This window comes from Pseudonaja textilis, chromosome Z (genome assembly GCF_049901715.1).
Source record: "Pseudonaja textilis isolate UNSWEBS1 chromosome Z, rPseTex1.2, whole genome shotgun sequence".
NCBI lineage: Eukaryota > Metazoa > Chordata > Lepidosauria > Squamata > Elapidae > Pseudonaja > Pseudonaja textilis.
In genome coordinates, this window is record NC_142008.1 from 10826039 (window position 1) to 10841215 (window position 15177).

Here is a 15177-nt window from a genome sequence, read left to right on the forward strand (position 1 = left end):
CAGACATTTCATTACCCAACTAGGTAACATCATCATTGCTGCATTGATGATGTTTCCTAGTTGGGAAATGAAGTTCAATTCTAAGCTGCAAATATTTTCTTCTATCGATACCATAATGCATGTGATTTTTTTAATCCCTATTGTATGAAATAATGGTGGAGTCATTGGCATGATTATGTTTTAATTGTACAATGTAGCATTGCATTTTTGTCTTTAAAGAACACCATCATTAATTATTACCTAAGTAATATTTGTAATTATGTTGATTCAGTACACATTTCTCAATCTTTATCTATCTCTCTAATCTAAATGGTGTAGTCCTTCTCAATGGCCATGTTAATGACAACTTCTTTGTTATGTTAGGAGCCAGAGCCGGAAACAGAAGCTGTCAGTTCAAGTCAGGAAATTCCCACAATGCCTCAACCTATTGAAAAAATTTCAGTCTCAACCCAGACCAAGAAATTAAGTGCCTCTTCCCCTAAAATGCTGCACCTGAGCACCCAGACAAGTAATGATGGCGCATGTCAAAACATGTGCCACGAGAAATACACCAAAACCTTCAGTGATTTTAAGGATAGAATCAAGGCTGATCACAAGAGGGAAACTGAGAGAGTTGTGCGAGAAGCTATTGAGAAGGTAATTAACCATGAGTTCGATGGCAGCTTGAGAATATTCTAATTAGTTCTAATTATTCATTGTTGCTGAAATTTATTTCTGTATATACTTATTTTCATTCGTTCCTTTTCTGTACAAAGATGATAATCCCCTGGTTCATCACCGTGCAATTGAACTCTTCTAAAATTGATCATTTTAGACAAGAAGTCTGTGATGTCTTCATGACAACATTGGGAGAATGATACAAATGTCATTCTTCTTGCGTGTTGCGTTGGGATGTAGAATGACCCAAGTGGATGTGATTTGTGCAAAGAAATCTTGATGTTCCCATCACTTTTTCATCATTGGGGGATTCAACTGGGTGCCTAGTACTCATGCATGGTCTCCAGTAAATAAAGGAGAAGTACAGGCATCTTTGCTGAAGAACGCTGCTCTTAATTCAAGCCATTCTGTAGTCTACGTTTCACTTAATGCAGGGGTGTCAAAACTCGCAGCCCACAGGCTGGATGTATCGCGCTGGCCATGCCTACCCCAGTTTAGCGAAGGGAATAAAATCACAATATGTCACATGATGATGACATGACAATACAAGTTTGACACTCCTGGTTTAAAGGGATCCATCTTGCTTACTTTTGGGAGCAATAATTTGATATAGGATTGGTGATGAAACATAGTGAGTGAGTTCAAACATCATATTGAATGGAAAGCAAACAAATCAAACTCTCGTTTAATTTGTATGTACTTTATATAGTTGCCAAACTTGAACACAATACAATTCTGGGCAGGTTGCTAACATGCTGGAAGTGCAGCATTTTTTTTACTATGGAGAACTGAACACTCTGGAACTGTAGTTAGGGTGGTTTTATCCCACTGTCATCAGTGGTTCCTTCTTTTTCAGTTGGAGCCCTGCAGTTATTTGAAGGTGAGTGCTAGTAGTCCTTCTTCCATTTAGATTAGAGGTGTAAAACTCAATTTCATTGAGGGTCTCATCAGGGCTGTGGTTGATCTCAGCTGGCTGGGGGTGGGCAGGACCAACTGGCTGGGCATGGCCAGCTTGACACCACTCAAGTGTTTCCTCTTCGCATTGGGTAGACGGGGCCAAAGTGACACGGGCCGGCCCCTTACATTTTCCAGGGCGGCCCCATGAGTGTATCCGGCCTGTGGGTCTTGTGTTTGACACCCTTGATTTAGATGGATCTAGGCCCCTTAGGGATCAAAGGGACTGCTTCTATTTAAGAGCAACTGAGTCCAAGTACAGATAGTCCTTGACTTACAACCACAACTGAATCCAAAATTTCCACTGCTTGCTAAAACAGTTGTCAAATGAGTTTTGTTCATTTTATGTCCTTTCTTGCCATGGTTGATAAGTGAATCACTGCAGTTGTTAAATTAGTAACCCGATTGTAAAGTTGAATCTGCCTTCCCCGTTGACTCTGCATGTCAGAAGGTCGCAAAAGCTGATCACATGATCCCAGGACACTGCAACCGTCATAAGCATGAATCAGTTGCCAAGCGTCTGAACTTTGATCACGTGTACCATGGGGATGCTGCGGCTGTCGTAAGTGTGAAAAAAAAAAACCCGGTCATAAGTTGCTTTTTTTCAGTCTCATTGCAAACTTTGAAGGATCGCTGAACAAAACCATTGTTTTCTCGAGATGACCTGTAATGCTGTTTAAGTTGTTTCTGGAGGAAGAAAGAGTGGGAAGCACCATTCCTGGCCATTCACTCACCTGTTTTTTAACATTCCAGCTGCGCTCCGAAACGGAGGAAGAAAAAAGGCAGGCTGTGAACAGAGCCATTGCAAATATGCAGACTGAGTGTGACCGAAAGACAAAGCAGGTAAAGGAGAAATGCAAGGAGGAATTTTTAGAAGAGGTTAAGAAGCTTGCCAATCAGCATAAGCAGTTGATCTCTCAGACCAAGAAGAAACAATGGGTAAGCAACACTACTCGGTTTTGGTTCCTTGGGCCATGTCTTTTGTGTTGGGAATGTTCCGTAATAAGAACATTTTGGGATTCTAAGAACATTTTTGGACCAATGTTTTGGAGAAATGAAAAGTTTACTTTCCTTCCATACTTCTGCCGTCTTTGTGATCTTAGCTTTCCATTTGTTGATTTCTCTAATGAAGCTACAAGTAATCATGCCTGTCTTCCATGAGCTCCATAGTACGTCTCCTGTCTTTTCCTACCACAGAAGGTCTTGTGAGATGTGTTGGGCAGGATTTTCTCCAGAGAACTTTCAGGCTGGAGGCTGAATGGGAATTTGGAGCCTGATTTGTTCAACCACTCAGCACATTAGCTTTGTATTTGCCTGTCCTTCATTCTAGTGAATATGGTAGTGCATAGTCCCAAGTGTCAGTGACCGTGCAAACAAATCCCAGCTCCCTCATGACATGCATTGGTCTTTCAATTGCAATCCCACAGTCGCCATTCTGGGCTTGGTGGACACGCTGTCTGCAACCATTTTATAATTCTCTGCTGCCTCTTTTTACTTGGGATCTGGTTAAGTTCAGTGAAAGGGGGGGCATTCTGCATTGGAGATGTTTGATGAGGTAAGAAGACGTCAGACCTGTGCTGTCTGTTTCTTGGATTTTAGTTTTTGTAGAACTCTCCTGAACTTTGAGAGGGACGTGGTGGCTCAGTGGCTAAAACGTTGAGCTTGTTGATCAGAAAGGTCAGCAGTTTGCCGGTTTGAAGTGCCACATAACAGAGTGAGCTCCTGTTACTTGTCCCAGCAACCTAGCAGTTCAAAGCATGTAAAAAATGGAAGTAGAAAAATAGGGACCACTTTGATGGGAGGTAACAGCTTTCCGTGCACCTTTGGCGTTTAAGTCATGCCAGCCAAATGACCATGGAGACATCTTCGGACCGTGCTAGCTCTTTGGCTTTGTAATGGAGATGAGCATCAACCCCTAAATCCAGAAATGACTAGCACTATGTATGAGGGGAACTTTTACCTTCATCTTTTACCTGAACTTTATTTGTTCTTATAGTTAACTTTTTGCCGTTTGTAAGCTGCCCACCCTTTCCTTACAGGTGAAATGGGAAGGATATAAATGTAATAAATAAATAGTTCCTCACTGTTAAATATACCAGTTACAAGCCCATACTGGCCATTTTGGGGTTGAAGTAAAAGAAGCCCACATATCTGGACATTGCCAATTTAGGACATGTTGCCTTCAACCATTAAGGTGTGCTGGCACATCGTTGGTTTTAGGTCTCTAAACCAGCATTTAAACTCTCAATTGGTTGTTGGCTGGCTGATTCCCACAATCAATTAACAAACAGGATTTAATGCAGGAGTGTGTTGTGCAAAGAGCGGCATGGTGGCCTAGTGGTGAAGATGCTCACTTGCCCCTCATAAGGTCAAGAATTGAATTCTAGGTAGTGGCTGTTTCTCTCCTAGGGCTCAAAGAAAAATAAATCTGCAAACTCCATGTAGGCGTGAGGAAAGACATCCGGCCAATAAATGCTCAGCTCTATCCAGTCATCCTATAACTATAGGGTTGTGAAAGGGGAATTTTCTGTTATGTAAATCCAGTGCCACCAAATGGGATGGGGTTATTTTGGATTTACAACAACTTGCAATAAACCATTCCTACAAAGAATTAAGGAGGATTTAGAATTTGGCATGGAGAAGGACAAGAAAAAGAGGTTCTATTTCATGATTATTTTTTTTCTCTGCCCCTCAGTGCTACAACTGTGAAGAGGAAGCTATGTATCATTGCTGTTGGAACACTTCCTATTGCTCCATCAAGTGTCAGCAGGAACACTGGCATGCCGAGCACAAACGTACCTGTCGTCGGAAAAGATGAAAGCTTTCTCACTTCACCTGTTGACCTGATTTTCCTCTTAACATAGCAGGTGCTGGGGATTGTGTCTAGTTTTTCATGTTGGTTTCCAAGGGGTCAGAATTAATGTGAATTCATTCCCCTTTATAATTAATTCTTCTTCTTCTTCTTCTTCTTTTTATTATTATTATTATATTATTATTATTATTGCACCAGCTTTTCATAAAAAAAATTTTTTTTGCACAGTTAAATTTCAATCTTATCATTTGACACTCTGCTTCCAATTGTCATCACCTTATAGCCAGCCCTCTTTCCCCTTCCTTTTTTGCTGGAAAAGTAATTTGAAACTCAGTTGGAGCACATTACTTTATGATAAATTTGAACTAAGGAAATTTGTTGCATTTTCAGCAAATTATTAAAAAAAATTCAACAAAACAAAGAAAGAAGATAGGAACATTTCCTAGAGATCTGAATGTAACAGTAAAATAGAAAAAAGCATACTACCTGGATATAAGAGTTGTTAATCATTCAAAATGGTTTTCTTTAGCTTAATTTGCTGCTTGAACGCATTATCTGTTGGCTTGGGTATACATTTTAATTTTGGGATCAGGGTTGACACAGCAGATGATAGTCCTGCCACTTTTTAATGCTCTTTTCCCAATTTTGTTTGCTCCATTATTATTTTTCTTCATCATTTAGCTTTTATAATGAAAATATTAACTTTGATCTTATTGTTTCAAAATCAACAGGGACTCGGTGGGGTAGTAGGCTGAGCCAGATCTTAGGCAGGAAAAGTAATATTTAAAATTTAAACTTTTGCACATTTCATCCTTTTAAGACAAATACTTGTAAAAAAAAAAAGCCAAAAAGTGAAAGAAACTCCCCCATAAGATCAGCTCAATTTTACATTTCATCGTATATGGAGTTCTAGGTTGAGGCACAAAAAGAAAAGACTTAACATTTGTCCTGTCCTTTATACCTCCTTCCAGCCCTCTGACTCCCATTTTTTACCTTTTGAAACAATAGTTGATTATTAATCTGATTTATGCAGTAAATAAGAAATTAAGTCCAAGCGATGGGGAAGCACTTAAGTTTCACAAAAGCAGTTATGTCTGTAATATTTGGTTATTGCCATTTTTATGCTAGAATGAAGAATAATGCATGTTAATTTTCCTGTATTAAAGATGCTGTGATTTGTAAAAAGTTTGTCTTTTTGCGGAATGTTTGGATAAAGAAGTGCTACCAATAGGAATGGATCGATAGTTGAAAAGTGATTTTTCCCCCCTCTCTTCCCTCCCTTTTTGTTTATTTTATGTATAGGTATATATATAAATTTATATATATATATATAAATTGCATCCATGTTCAGAGTCATTTTTTTTTTTATACAAGGTGTAAACTTTATTTAACCAGCTTATCTTCTAATGCTCTTGCCATTGTAGGGTTCTTTTCAAGATGGACTTAAAATTCAACCAACTTCCCTTGAACATTCTTTTTCCAAGTTCAAAAAAAGTAAATTGTAAATATTTATGTAGACCTTGGATATTTATTGAAAGTGATAATACAATGAATCATACGAATAGGAGAACTGGGAGAAAAGGATTTTAGAAAGAAATTTCTCTGAAATTTGCTAGGATCAATCAGAAGGTTAAACTCCTATTAAGCTTTCTGTGATCTATTACTATAGTCTAGAACAGTGTTTCTCAACTCAGCAACTTTAAGATGGGTGAACTTCCACTGGCTTGGGGATTGTTGGAGTGGAAGTCTTACACCTTAATGATATTCAAATTGAGGAGCATTGGTATTGATCTTTAAATGAATAATGGCAACTGAAGTAGGGTTCCAGTTTCCATGGGGAACTTTGAAAATTCAGGCCACATAGCCTGAGTTTAAATGAGATACAGTTAGTAAGATGAGGGCAATACCTTCAAGTATCTCTATATTTGCCAGGTTTCATGGCAAATCTCTTGGAATGTCAAGTTGCCCATTTATCCTGGTGGACCTTCACCATTCCATTGTCCTGGAATCATTCTCTAAAATGGATGGATTTGGCAAAGACTCACTCCATGCAAATGGAGGTTCTGTGCTCCCAAATAGAGGTTGGCTCATGAAATACTAACTTTTATCTAGTGACTTAATTTTTTTAACAACGGAGTAATTTATGTTATGACTATATATAGGAGGCCTTCACCCTAGAGCAAGTGCAACAAAGAAACACCCTTTGATTATTTTATTATTGACTTTCTTCACCCTACTTAAAATTTTTAAAAAACCTTCGGTCCAACCCTATAAAAGCAAGTTTTTGTGAAAACTATTTTTTGGGGGTATAAAATCATTCTGGGATATGTAATATTTAACTGAATAGCTGCATGAAAGTAAAATTTGTGTTTTTTTGGCTTTTTTTTCTTCTTTTGTCTCTGTTGACACGGTTGCACATTTTCAAGTTATTACAGTGTGAAACTGGGGTTTTTTTTTTAAATCAACAAAAGAACAAGAAAAAAATTGTGGCCTGGTTTTGTATAAGTTTTAGGGGAAAATATTGTTTAGAATTCCTGATTTCAAACATCTTTTTTTTTCCTGCAAATCATAAATCTATATTAAAGTGTTGAGCTTAGCCACTATGCACATTGTAATTTACTCATTGTGGCTGTCCAGTCTATGATGCATTCTGCCATTTTGTAAGCTGCTCTGACTAGCGACATATAGTCATTAAATGTGTTAACATTGGTTAATAAATGTATTTGAAAAGGCAACAGCGCCTTCTAGTTTTTTGTATTTATTACTTTTGATCCTTCCTAGTTTAACACAGATTACAAATATTGTCCTCAAAGATTTTTGTAGTATTGCTGTTGTCTGTTTTACTCTGGAAAAAGATGGCATCTGATAAATGTGACGTGTTAACTTGTTCAACTTAGTGTCAATTGATTGCTGTCAGTTGTTAGGCCTTCCTGGAATCCTATCTAAGATATTAAATACAAGAATGGGAACAGAAAAAAATGATGCTGAGATAGACATTCCACTTAAAATATTTTCTTCTAAAAAGGGCTCTGATAAATAAAGACACAAAAAGGCCTTCATTTTAGCTTCTTCTATAATCATGCTGTCATCAAAGAAGCTATTACAGGCAGAATCATGTTTCTTTATATCTCCTTGATCCGGCTACTGATGGACATTACTTCACTTTTTTATGGACCATATATACACCTTGCATCATCATAACAAACATAAGTTGGTGGAATGGTAGAGATTAGTCCCAGATCACACCGGAAACTTCCATGTCCATTTTCCAAACTGAATCTAGAATAAATTGGATTGATTCTCATCTTAACAGCACTTGGGATTTTACTGTTTCTTTACAGGGACAAAATTTTCAAATTTTGGCTTTACTCCCCCCCTACACCCAAAGTAATTAGATGATGGTATCCTTCCAATATACTTTCAGTAAGTTAGTGATATAGATAACATGTACATGGATGGTTCCAAATCAGATTATTTGTAGTCCTTAACTTGCAACCATTTGTTTAATGACTATTTCAAGTTACAATAGCACTGAAAAAGTGACTTACAACTGTTTTTCACAGTTATGACTATTGCAGCATCCCCATGGTTACATGATCAAAATTTGGAAACTTGGCAATTGACTCGCATTTATGATGGTTGGGTTGTCATACTTGCAAGTTAGTGTCATAAATACAAATCATGTGATCACTTTTTGCGAACTTCTGATAAAGTCAATGGAGAGGCCAGGTTCACATAACGATATTACTAATTTAACAACTGCAGTGATTCACTTAACAACTATGGCAAGAAAGGTCATAAATTCCAATCAACAATTGCAGTGATTCACTTAACTGTCTTGCTTAACCAATAGAAATTTTGGGCTCAGTTGTGGTTATAAGTCAAAAACTACCAGTGTGCTAGAGGAATTCATATATGCAATTATATCTTTGATGTCCAGTTGGTCCATAAAGTTGTCTTAGCATCCTAGGGTCACATGATCACAATCTGGAAACTTGGCAATCAGCTTGTACTTAAACAACAGTTGCAGCACATCATGGTCACATCATTATTTGCTAATTTTCTTGCTGGCTTCTCACCAGCAATTATTGAGGAAATTTGCTGAGAAGATTGCAAGATGGTCAAGTAAGTTTCTACTTACCTACATATGTACACCTACATATCCTTCCGTTCTTCACACGGACCTCACTAGTGACTGGGTGGCAAAGCCATCTTTGTGCTTTGCCACCCCAGCCACTCAAACACACTGCCTGCACCTTTCTGGAGCTTCTTTGCCACTTATGCACCTGCACTGCCCAGGTCCTATACCTCTCTGGATATCCATGTTGGTCGGTATACTTTTCCCGAGCACCATTCCACTTTCAAAGCAGCTCCAACCCCTATTATTTCAATGATTACTCAAATCTTCTGTTACTTCATGGACAACAGCCTTCCATAAAATTCGGCAGAGATTTTTTTTATTTTCTTTTAATCTTCATGTATATTTTATCTATTTTTCCCCATTGGAACATTCATAGGGAATTGGAGAGAAATACTTGGTTCTTAAAAGTCTCCAATATGGCTTCTAATTGCAATAGAACATAAGCAAACTGACTGTATAATACTAACCTCAACTTACAAATGGTAGCTTACTGATAATTTAAAGTTACAACTTGGGGGCTACATGAACCAGATTCAAAGTTCTGATGACCACCCACCCTCCTATGGTCATGGCAACTGGCTACATTTATGGTGGCACATCTATTTGCAGCATTCTGTGGTCACGTAACCAAGTTTTATGACAGTTTTCCCAAAAACTGACAGCTGCTTTCAGTTTTCAGAAAATGTGGGACCTCAGAAAACCATTAATTTATCTTAACTGGTGTTCCTTAATGGCTGTTGCAAAAAAGGTAAGACGGGGTCAGTTATGTCTGTTTTACAGCTGTGGCAACTTAAGACTGATGGATGGGCTGCATTACTATCATTTTGAGGATTACTGGGATTCTACATAGAAAGGTCCATTTAAGTTTGTAATGGGCCAGATTTTATCCAAATGTATCAGTTCAAGGGTGAATTTTGCTAGCAGGGAAGCAATAAATGAAAGGGCCAGTCTCACTTTTATTTCCTGTGCAGAACTTCTCATTTTATCCATATGTGCACGTAGGATTTAGAGTATAGCATCATAAGTGCAAAATTCCTTGACTGCCGGTTAGTCTAATATAAAGCAGTTTCTGCCTGCTATCCTGCTGATATAGGCACACATACACAAATAAGAAATTAGGAATTGTGGTAATTAAGAATTTTCTTAATGTAAAACAGTACAAATATTTGAATTGGAATATTATGCCTCTACAGACTCTAAAAATAGATACAAATTCCATAGGCAGAAGGCGCCTGTCTACAATTGTATCTGGTAATGGTTTTTACACTTTCAACAGAATAAACACATTCTTCCACAATCTCTGCATTTGCTATAAAATGCATTATTTCCTCTTAGTTCATTTTTACCTCCAGTAAGATCGATGGGATAAAAGAAGCAGGTACATAATGCACATAGGGAGATTTTGGTATAGAGAAGCTTTCATCTGAGAGGTAAGTAGGTAGGGCTCTGGCAATGGATTAATGTTTAAATGGATAAAATGCACCAACAGGTAAGTTACCTCTAGGAAGATTGAGGGACAACTGACTTGACAATCAAATAAAGGAATCTTTTTATTATGGTTCCTCAGTCAAATATTTAAGTGGATACGGCATTTTTATCAACCATTTTATGGCATTTTATTGAGTTCTTTCCAAGGACCTGGGATAGGAAGATGCTGTTTGATGAAGTTGAAGGTAACACCCCTGTTTATTTGCCATATATAAACACCCTTTTTCCAGTAGTCCTGCAGTTGCTTGCCCTGGTTGCTCAGCCCACAGTAGCCCATTTATCACCAAATGTCCAGAAATTCCCAGCACCTAATGTGATCTTTGTTGATCCAACCAATGACCAATCCAGTAACAGTTTCTGTAATTTACATCTCACCATATTGGTTCCTCTGACGAGACCAGTCCAGTGTGGCATAGATGTCTTAGAGCACACAAGCCCCGCAAACACATTACTTGGGCCTAATTGGGAAATTATTACTGTATTTTCTATCTTTCGAAATAAATTCATTATGCCAGGTTTAAAGGGTAATCTTATTGTCAAGATGTCTAAGACTTCACTTTAAGAGAAGGGGGGAGGTATTTGTCAATCATTTAAAGCAAGCAATTGTTTACTACTACTTGTTCACTACTGTAATTGCTTACTACTATTTACTACTTTGGTTAGCAGGCAGAAAGGAGAGAATAGATTGTAGGCCTGTCAGAAAACCACACATTTGTTTTTCTTATTTCCTTTTTCACCATCACCTCACCTCACCTCAAAATATCTTCAAAGGTTTTTAGGTGATTAATTAAAGACATATAAAGTTACAAAGTCCTGTTCTTTCCAGGCCAACTCCTTTTCTGATTATTCGGCTACCTTCAGGAGGGCATTTTGAATGCGCAGCATAATTCTGGGGCTTTCAAACTCTGCATTTATGAATTTCCCATCATGCATCTATAAAACATGGCCTGCTTTCTGAGCATATGGGAGGGAATTGCCACAATACTTTGTTGTCAAAGGCAAAAGAAAAAAAATCTCTCCTTCCATTCCCTCATCCTGAATAAAGACCCTAATCAAATTCTGGCAAGATTTTTATGTTTATTTCAAGGGAAAGAAGCATATGAGATGTGTTTAGTTTAACATAAATTTTTAAAATAAAAATATTCCACTCTGCCTTTGCTACACTATCCCGATATCTTCAGCACTCTATGTTTCTTCTGTCCCTGGCTCAGCAGAATTGCATCAAATTCAGCTTCACAAAATTATACCTGTTTGTCTAGTCTGCCAGGTGTGGCCATCGATGTAATTGATTACTTTGACCACTATAGAAGGCGCTCTGGTGTTTTACAAACTCACCATCTCCAGATCCTGGCTTGAAAGAGTTTTCTTCAGGCCATCTTCAAACATAACTTGTTCCAAGTGGAGATGCTCAGATCAAGATTTTGAAATAGCATATATCAACCAAAACATCTGGGAAACATACATGTTTTGTGCCAGCTAAGTGAAGAGTTTCCCTTGCTTTTTCTTGATGGACAGCAAAGACGCTGTATTATAGGCCATTTTGCCCATCAGTCTGCAACTCAAGAGATGAATAGAAAATAGGATAGGATAGAATAACAAATTTGGAAGGGACCTTGGCAGTCTTCTAGTACAATCCCCTGGTTAGGCAGGAAACCCTAGACCAGGGGTATCCAACCTTGGCAACTTTAAGGCTTGTGGACTTCAACTCCCAGAATTCCTCAGCCAGCTTTGCCTTAAAGTTGCCAAGGTTGGACACCCCTGCCCTAGACCATTACAGAAAAATGGTTATCCAATCTCTTCTTTAAAATTTCCAGTGTTGGAGCATTTACAACTTCTGGAGGCAAGTTGTTCCACTAATTCTGTCAGGAAAGTCCTCCTTAGTTCTAGTTGCTTCTCTACTTGATTATTTTCCACCCATTGCTTCTTGTCCTGCCCTCAGGTGCCTTGGAGAATAGCTTGACTCCCTTTTCTCTGTGGCAACCCCTGAGATATTGGAACAGTCACCACTAGACCTTCTTTTCATTAAATTAGAAATACCCAATTCCAGCACACATTCTTTATGTTTTAGCCTCCAATCCCCTAATCATCTTTCTATAGTATTGTCTTTTTTACATTATGGCGACCAAAACTGGATGCAGCATTCCAAGTGTGGCCTTGCCAAGGCTTTATAAAGTGGCATTAACACTTCACATCATCATGATTCTGTCCCTGTTTATGCAGCCTAGAAACTGTTGGCTTTTTTGGCAGCTGCGGCACACTGCTGGCTCATATTTAAATGATTGTCCATTAGGACTCCAAGATCCATCTCACAGTTACTACTACTGAGGTATCATATATAGTATACCTGTGCATTTGGGTTTGTTTGTTTTTTGCCTAAATGTAGAGCCTTACTTTTTTCACCATTGAATTTCATTTTGTTAAATAGCGCCCAGTGTTCAAGTCTGTCAAGATCCTTCTGTGTCTTAAGCATAAAGTGTTGGCTATTCCTGCTAGCTTGGTATTGCCTGTAAATTTAATGAGTTCCCCATCTATTCCCTTGTCCAAATCATTGTTGAAGAGTACTGGGCCTAAAACAGAGCCTTGGAGTATCCCACTGCATACTTCCCTCCATGTAGATGTAGTTCCATTGAGGACTACACATTGAGCAGTTGGTCAGCCAAATGAATCCATCTGGTGGTGCTGTTGTCTAACCCACATTTTCCTATCTTATCAAGTAGTAGGTTATGGTCTGCTTTATCAAATGCCTTACTGAAGTCCAAGTAAATTATATCCACAGCATTTCACTAATTTTTCATTCTTTGACATAACTATTGGGTTCCTGCTTAGCTCTGGTATAATTGGACTTTGAAGAAAAGTAGTTTTGAAAATTCCTGCTCTATTTTAATTTGGAGTAATATCAAATATTGCTCACCCTTTGAAATAGATAATCAAAGAAAACTGTTGCTGTGATTGTCATGAATAGCCATCCTAACCTTCTTTGCTCAGTTTTTATAATCTTGGCAGTGCTACATGGAATTACTGTGATTAACTTAAAAATACCTATGCAATGATGCTGAATCACAGTAATGCTTCATTTGATCATGCTCTTTGGCTCAATGTAAACTAAAACAGCCACTTTAGTCATATGTGGTCCTATGTGGTGCACATTATCAAACAGAAGCCTATTAAATATGGAAGGCTATTGGATGTCCAAGGTGGCTGTTTTAGTGTGGGATTCAATTTTTTTTATTACTGGTTCTGTGGGGGTGGCTTGGTGGGCATGGCTTAGTGGACATGGCAGGGGAAGGATACTGTATAATCTCCATTCCCACCCCACTCCTGGGGGAAGATTATGGCAAAATCCCATTCCCTCCCCACCCCACTAACCTGCTTTCCAGTTCCATTCTCCTGTGCAGGGCAATAAATGCAGACCCAGACGATCAGCTGGGACTTGGGAGGCAGAGAATAGATGGGGATGGAGCCAGTCAGGTATTTGCTGGTTCTCCGAATTACTCAAAATTTCTGCTACTGGTTCTCCAGAATTGGTCAGAACCTGCTGGTCAGAACCTCTGAACCAGCATGTATTTATGACTCTAGCAATGTCCCAGGGTCCCTGTGATTTACATTTGTGACCTTCCCCAACCAAATTCCAACAAGCAACATCAGTGGAGAAAACCAAATTCATTTAATAAATACATGATTCACTTAACAATTACAGTGATTTACTTAAGCACAGCAAAAAAGATATAGAATCAGTTGCAATCTGTTTACCAACCACCTTGTTTAGCAATGAAAATTCTTGTTCCACTTGTGGTCCTAAGTTGAAAACTACTTGTGAAAGGTGGAAATTTGTCTTCAGAGTATTATTTTACATATGTGTTCCTGCTAAATGTTTTTCAATTGCTCCCTAAGTGAGAATATGAATATTTATATTTCCATTTGACAAGTTTTCTTTCAGTGTTTGGTGCTCAATAGACAGAAGATGTAAAATAATATTTAATGCTTAAACAGTAATGAAAGGTGCACAAATGTAGAGCACAAATGTAGGAAGTTTTAAAAACAAATTTCCAGTTTTATAGTTTACAGTTGAGTCCAGCTTTTCAAAACTCAACCAGGATTTGTGGCAAGAGATTTGGGCATCATCTATCTATCTATCTATCTATCTATCTATCTATCTATCTATCTATGATCTATCTATATAACATCCATGTAATTACAAAATAATCTGTCTTGGTAATGAATTTATCTTAAATGCACAATTAAAATCCAGCCTATATTTGTTACCTATAAATTGGGTATTTGCTTTTGGGGTATACTTATCACATGTGAAATGACTTTAAGACAACTAAAAGTTGTATTTTACAAAACTGAAAAATTTATGTGGTGTGAGGGAGCTCCGGAAATTCTTTAAAAATAATCAAAAGAACCATTTTGGTCATTAAGCAAACAAACAAACAAAACAAAACAAAACAAAAACCCCAATTCTTTTCAGAGCAACAAAAATAAAAGCTTTTATTCGTTCATTTGAATATAAAACAGGCGTTATCACAGATGTACAAAGCGTACTGGTGTTTTAACATACAAGAAGATTGCTGTTTGCACATAAAAATTTTTTTTTTTTGGAACTGTGATTGGCTGAGTTGCATGGATGTCTCTAACCAGTCAGCACACTCTATGAAATAACGCTGCTAACATTCAACTGATAAAAGGGACAGTCTCCCCTTGGGTAAAGTGTCAAGCAGGATTAAATATATATAATAAACGAGCACCATGAAGAATCTGCTCCTGTTGCTTAGTTTTTGTGTTTCAATGTTCACTGTGAACCCTCCTCCTTCATTTGTGTGTTCGGGATTTTTTTTTTCTCTTTCTTTTCAGATGTGCATCAGGTTGATTACATGATTTTGTCTGACTTCAAAAGCACAAGTTCACAAGACAAACAGTTTATACATTCTCATGAATGGTTTATCTACAGTACAATTTCTAATACAGAGCAATCTTTCCTTATTGCTGAATCTGATGGTTACATATGTTTTTTTTTAATTTTCCTCTTCACTTGCATGACAAAACTAGGATATTCAGTTTACATTTACTGTCCTAATTTTTAAAGAGTTGAAACAACCGGCAGGTTGCCAAAGCGATCAGTGAT

General features: G+C 37.8%; 1 protein-coding gene across 29 annotated transcripts in view; it reads left to right on the top strand.

Moving 5' to 3' along the window:
- The window catches only part of ZMYND11 (zinc finger MYND-type containing 11), a 104348-nt gene extending 97190 nt beyond the window's left edge, over nt 1-7158 (top strand). For all 29 annotated transcript variants that reach the window (XM_087916218.1, XM_026718333.2, XM_026718340.2 and 26 more), the window contains 3 exons: nt 364-636; nt 2365-2550; nt 4307-7158. In XM_087916218.1, coding sequence (XP_087772344.1) covers nt 364-636; nt 2365-2550; nt 4307-4429 — 582 coding nt within the window. In that variant the 3' untranslated portion in view covers nt 4430-7158. The remainder of the gene's footprint in view (nt 1-363; nt 637-2364; nt 2551-4306) is intronic.
- The last annotated feature ends 8019 nt before the right edge of the window (nt 7159-15177 follow it).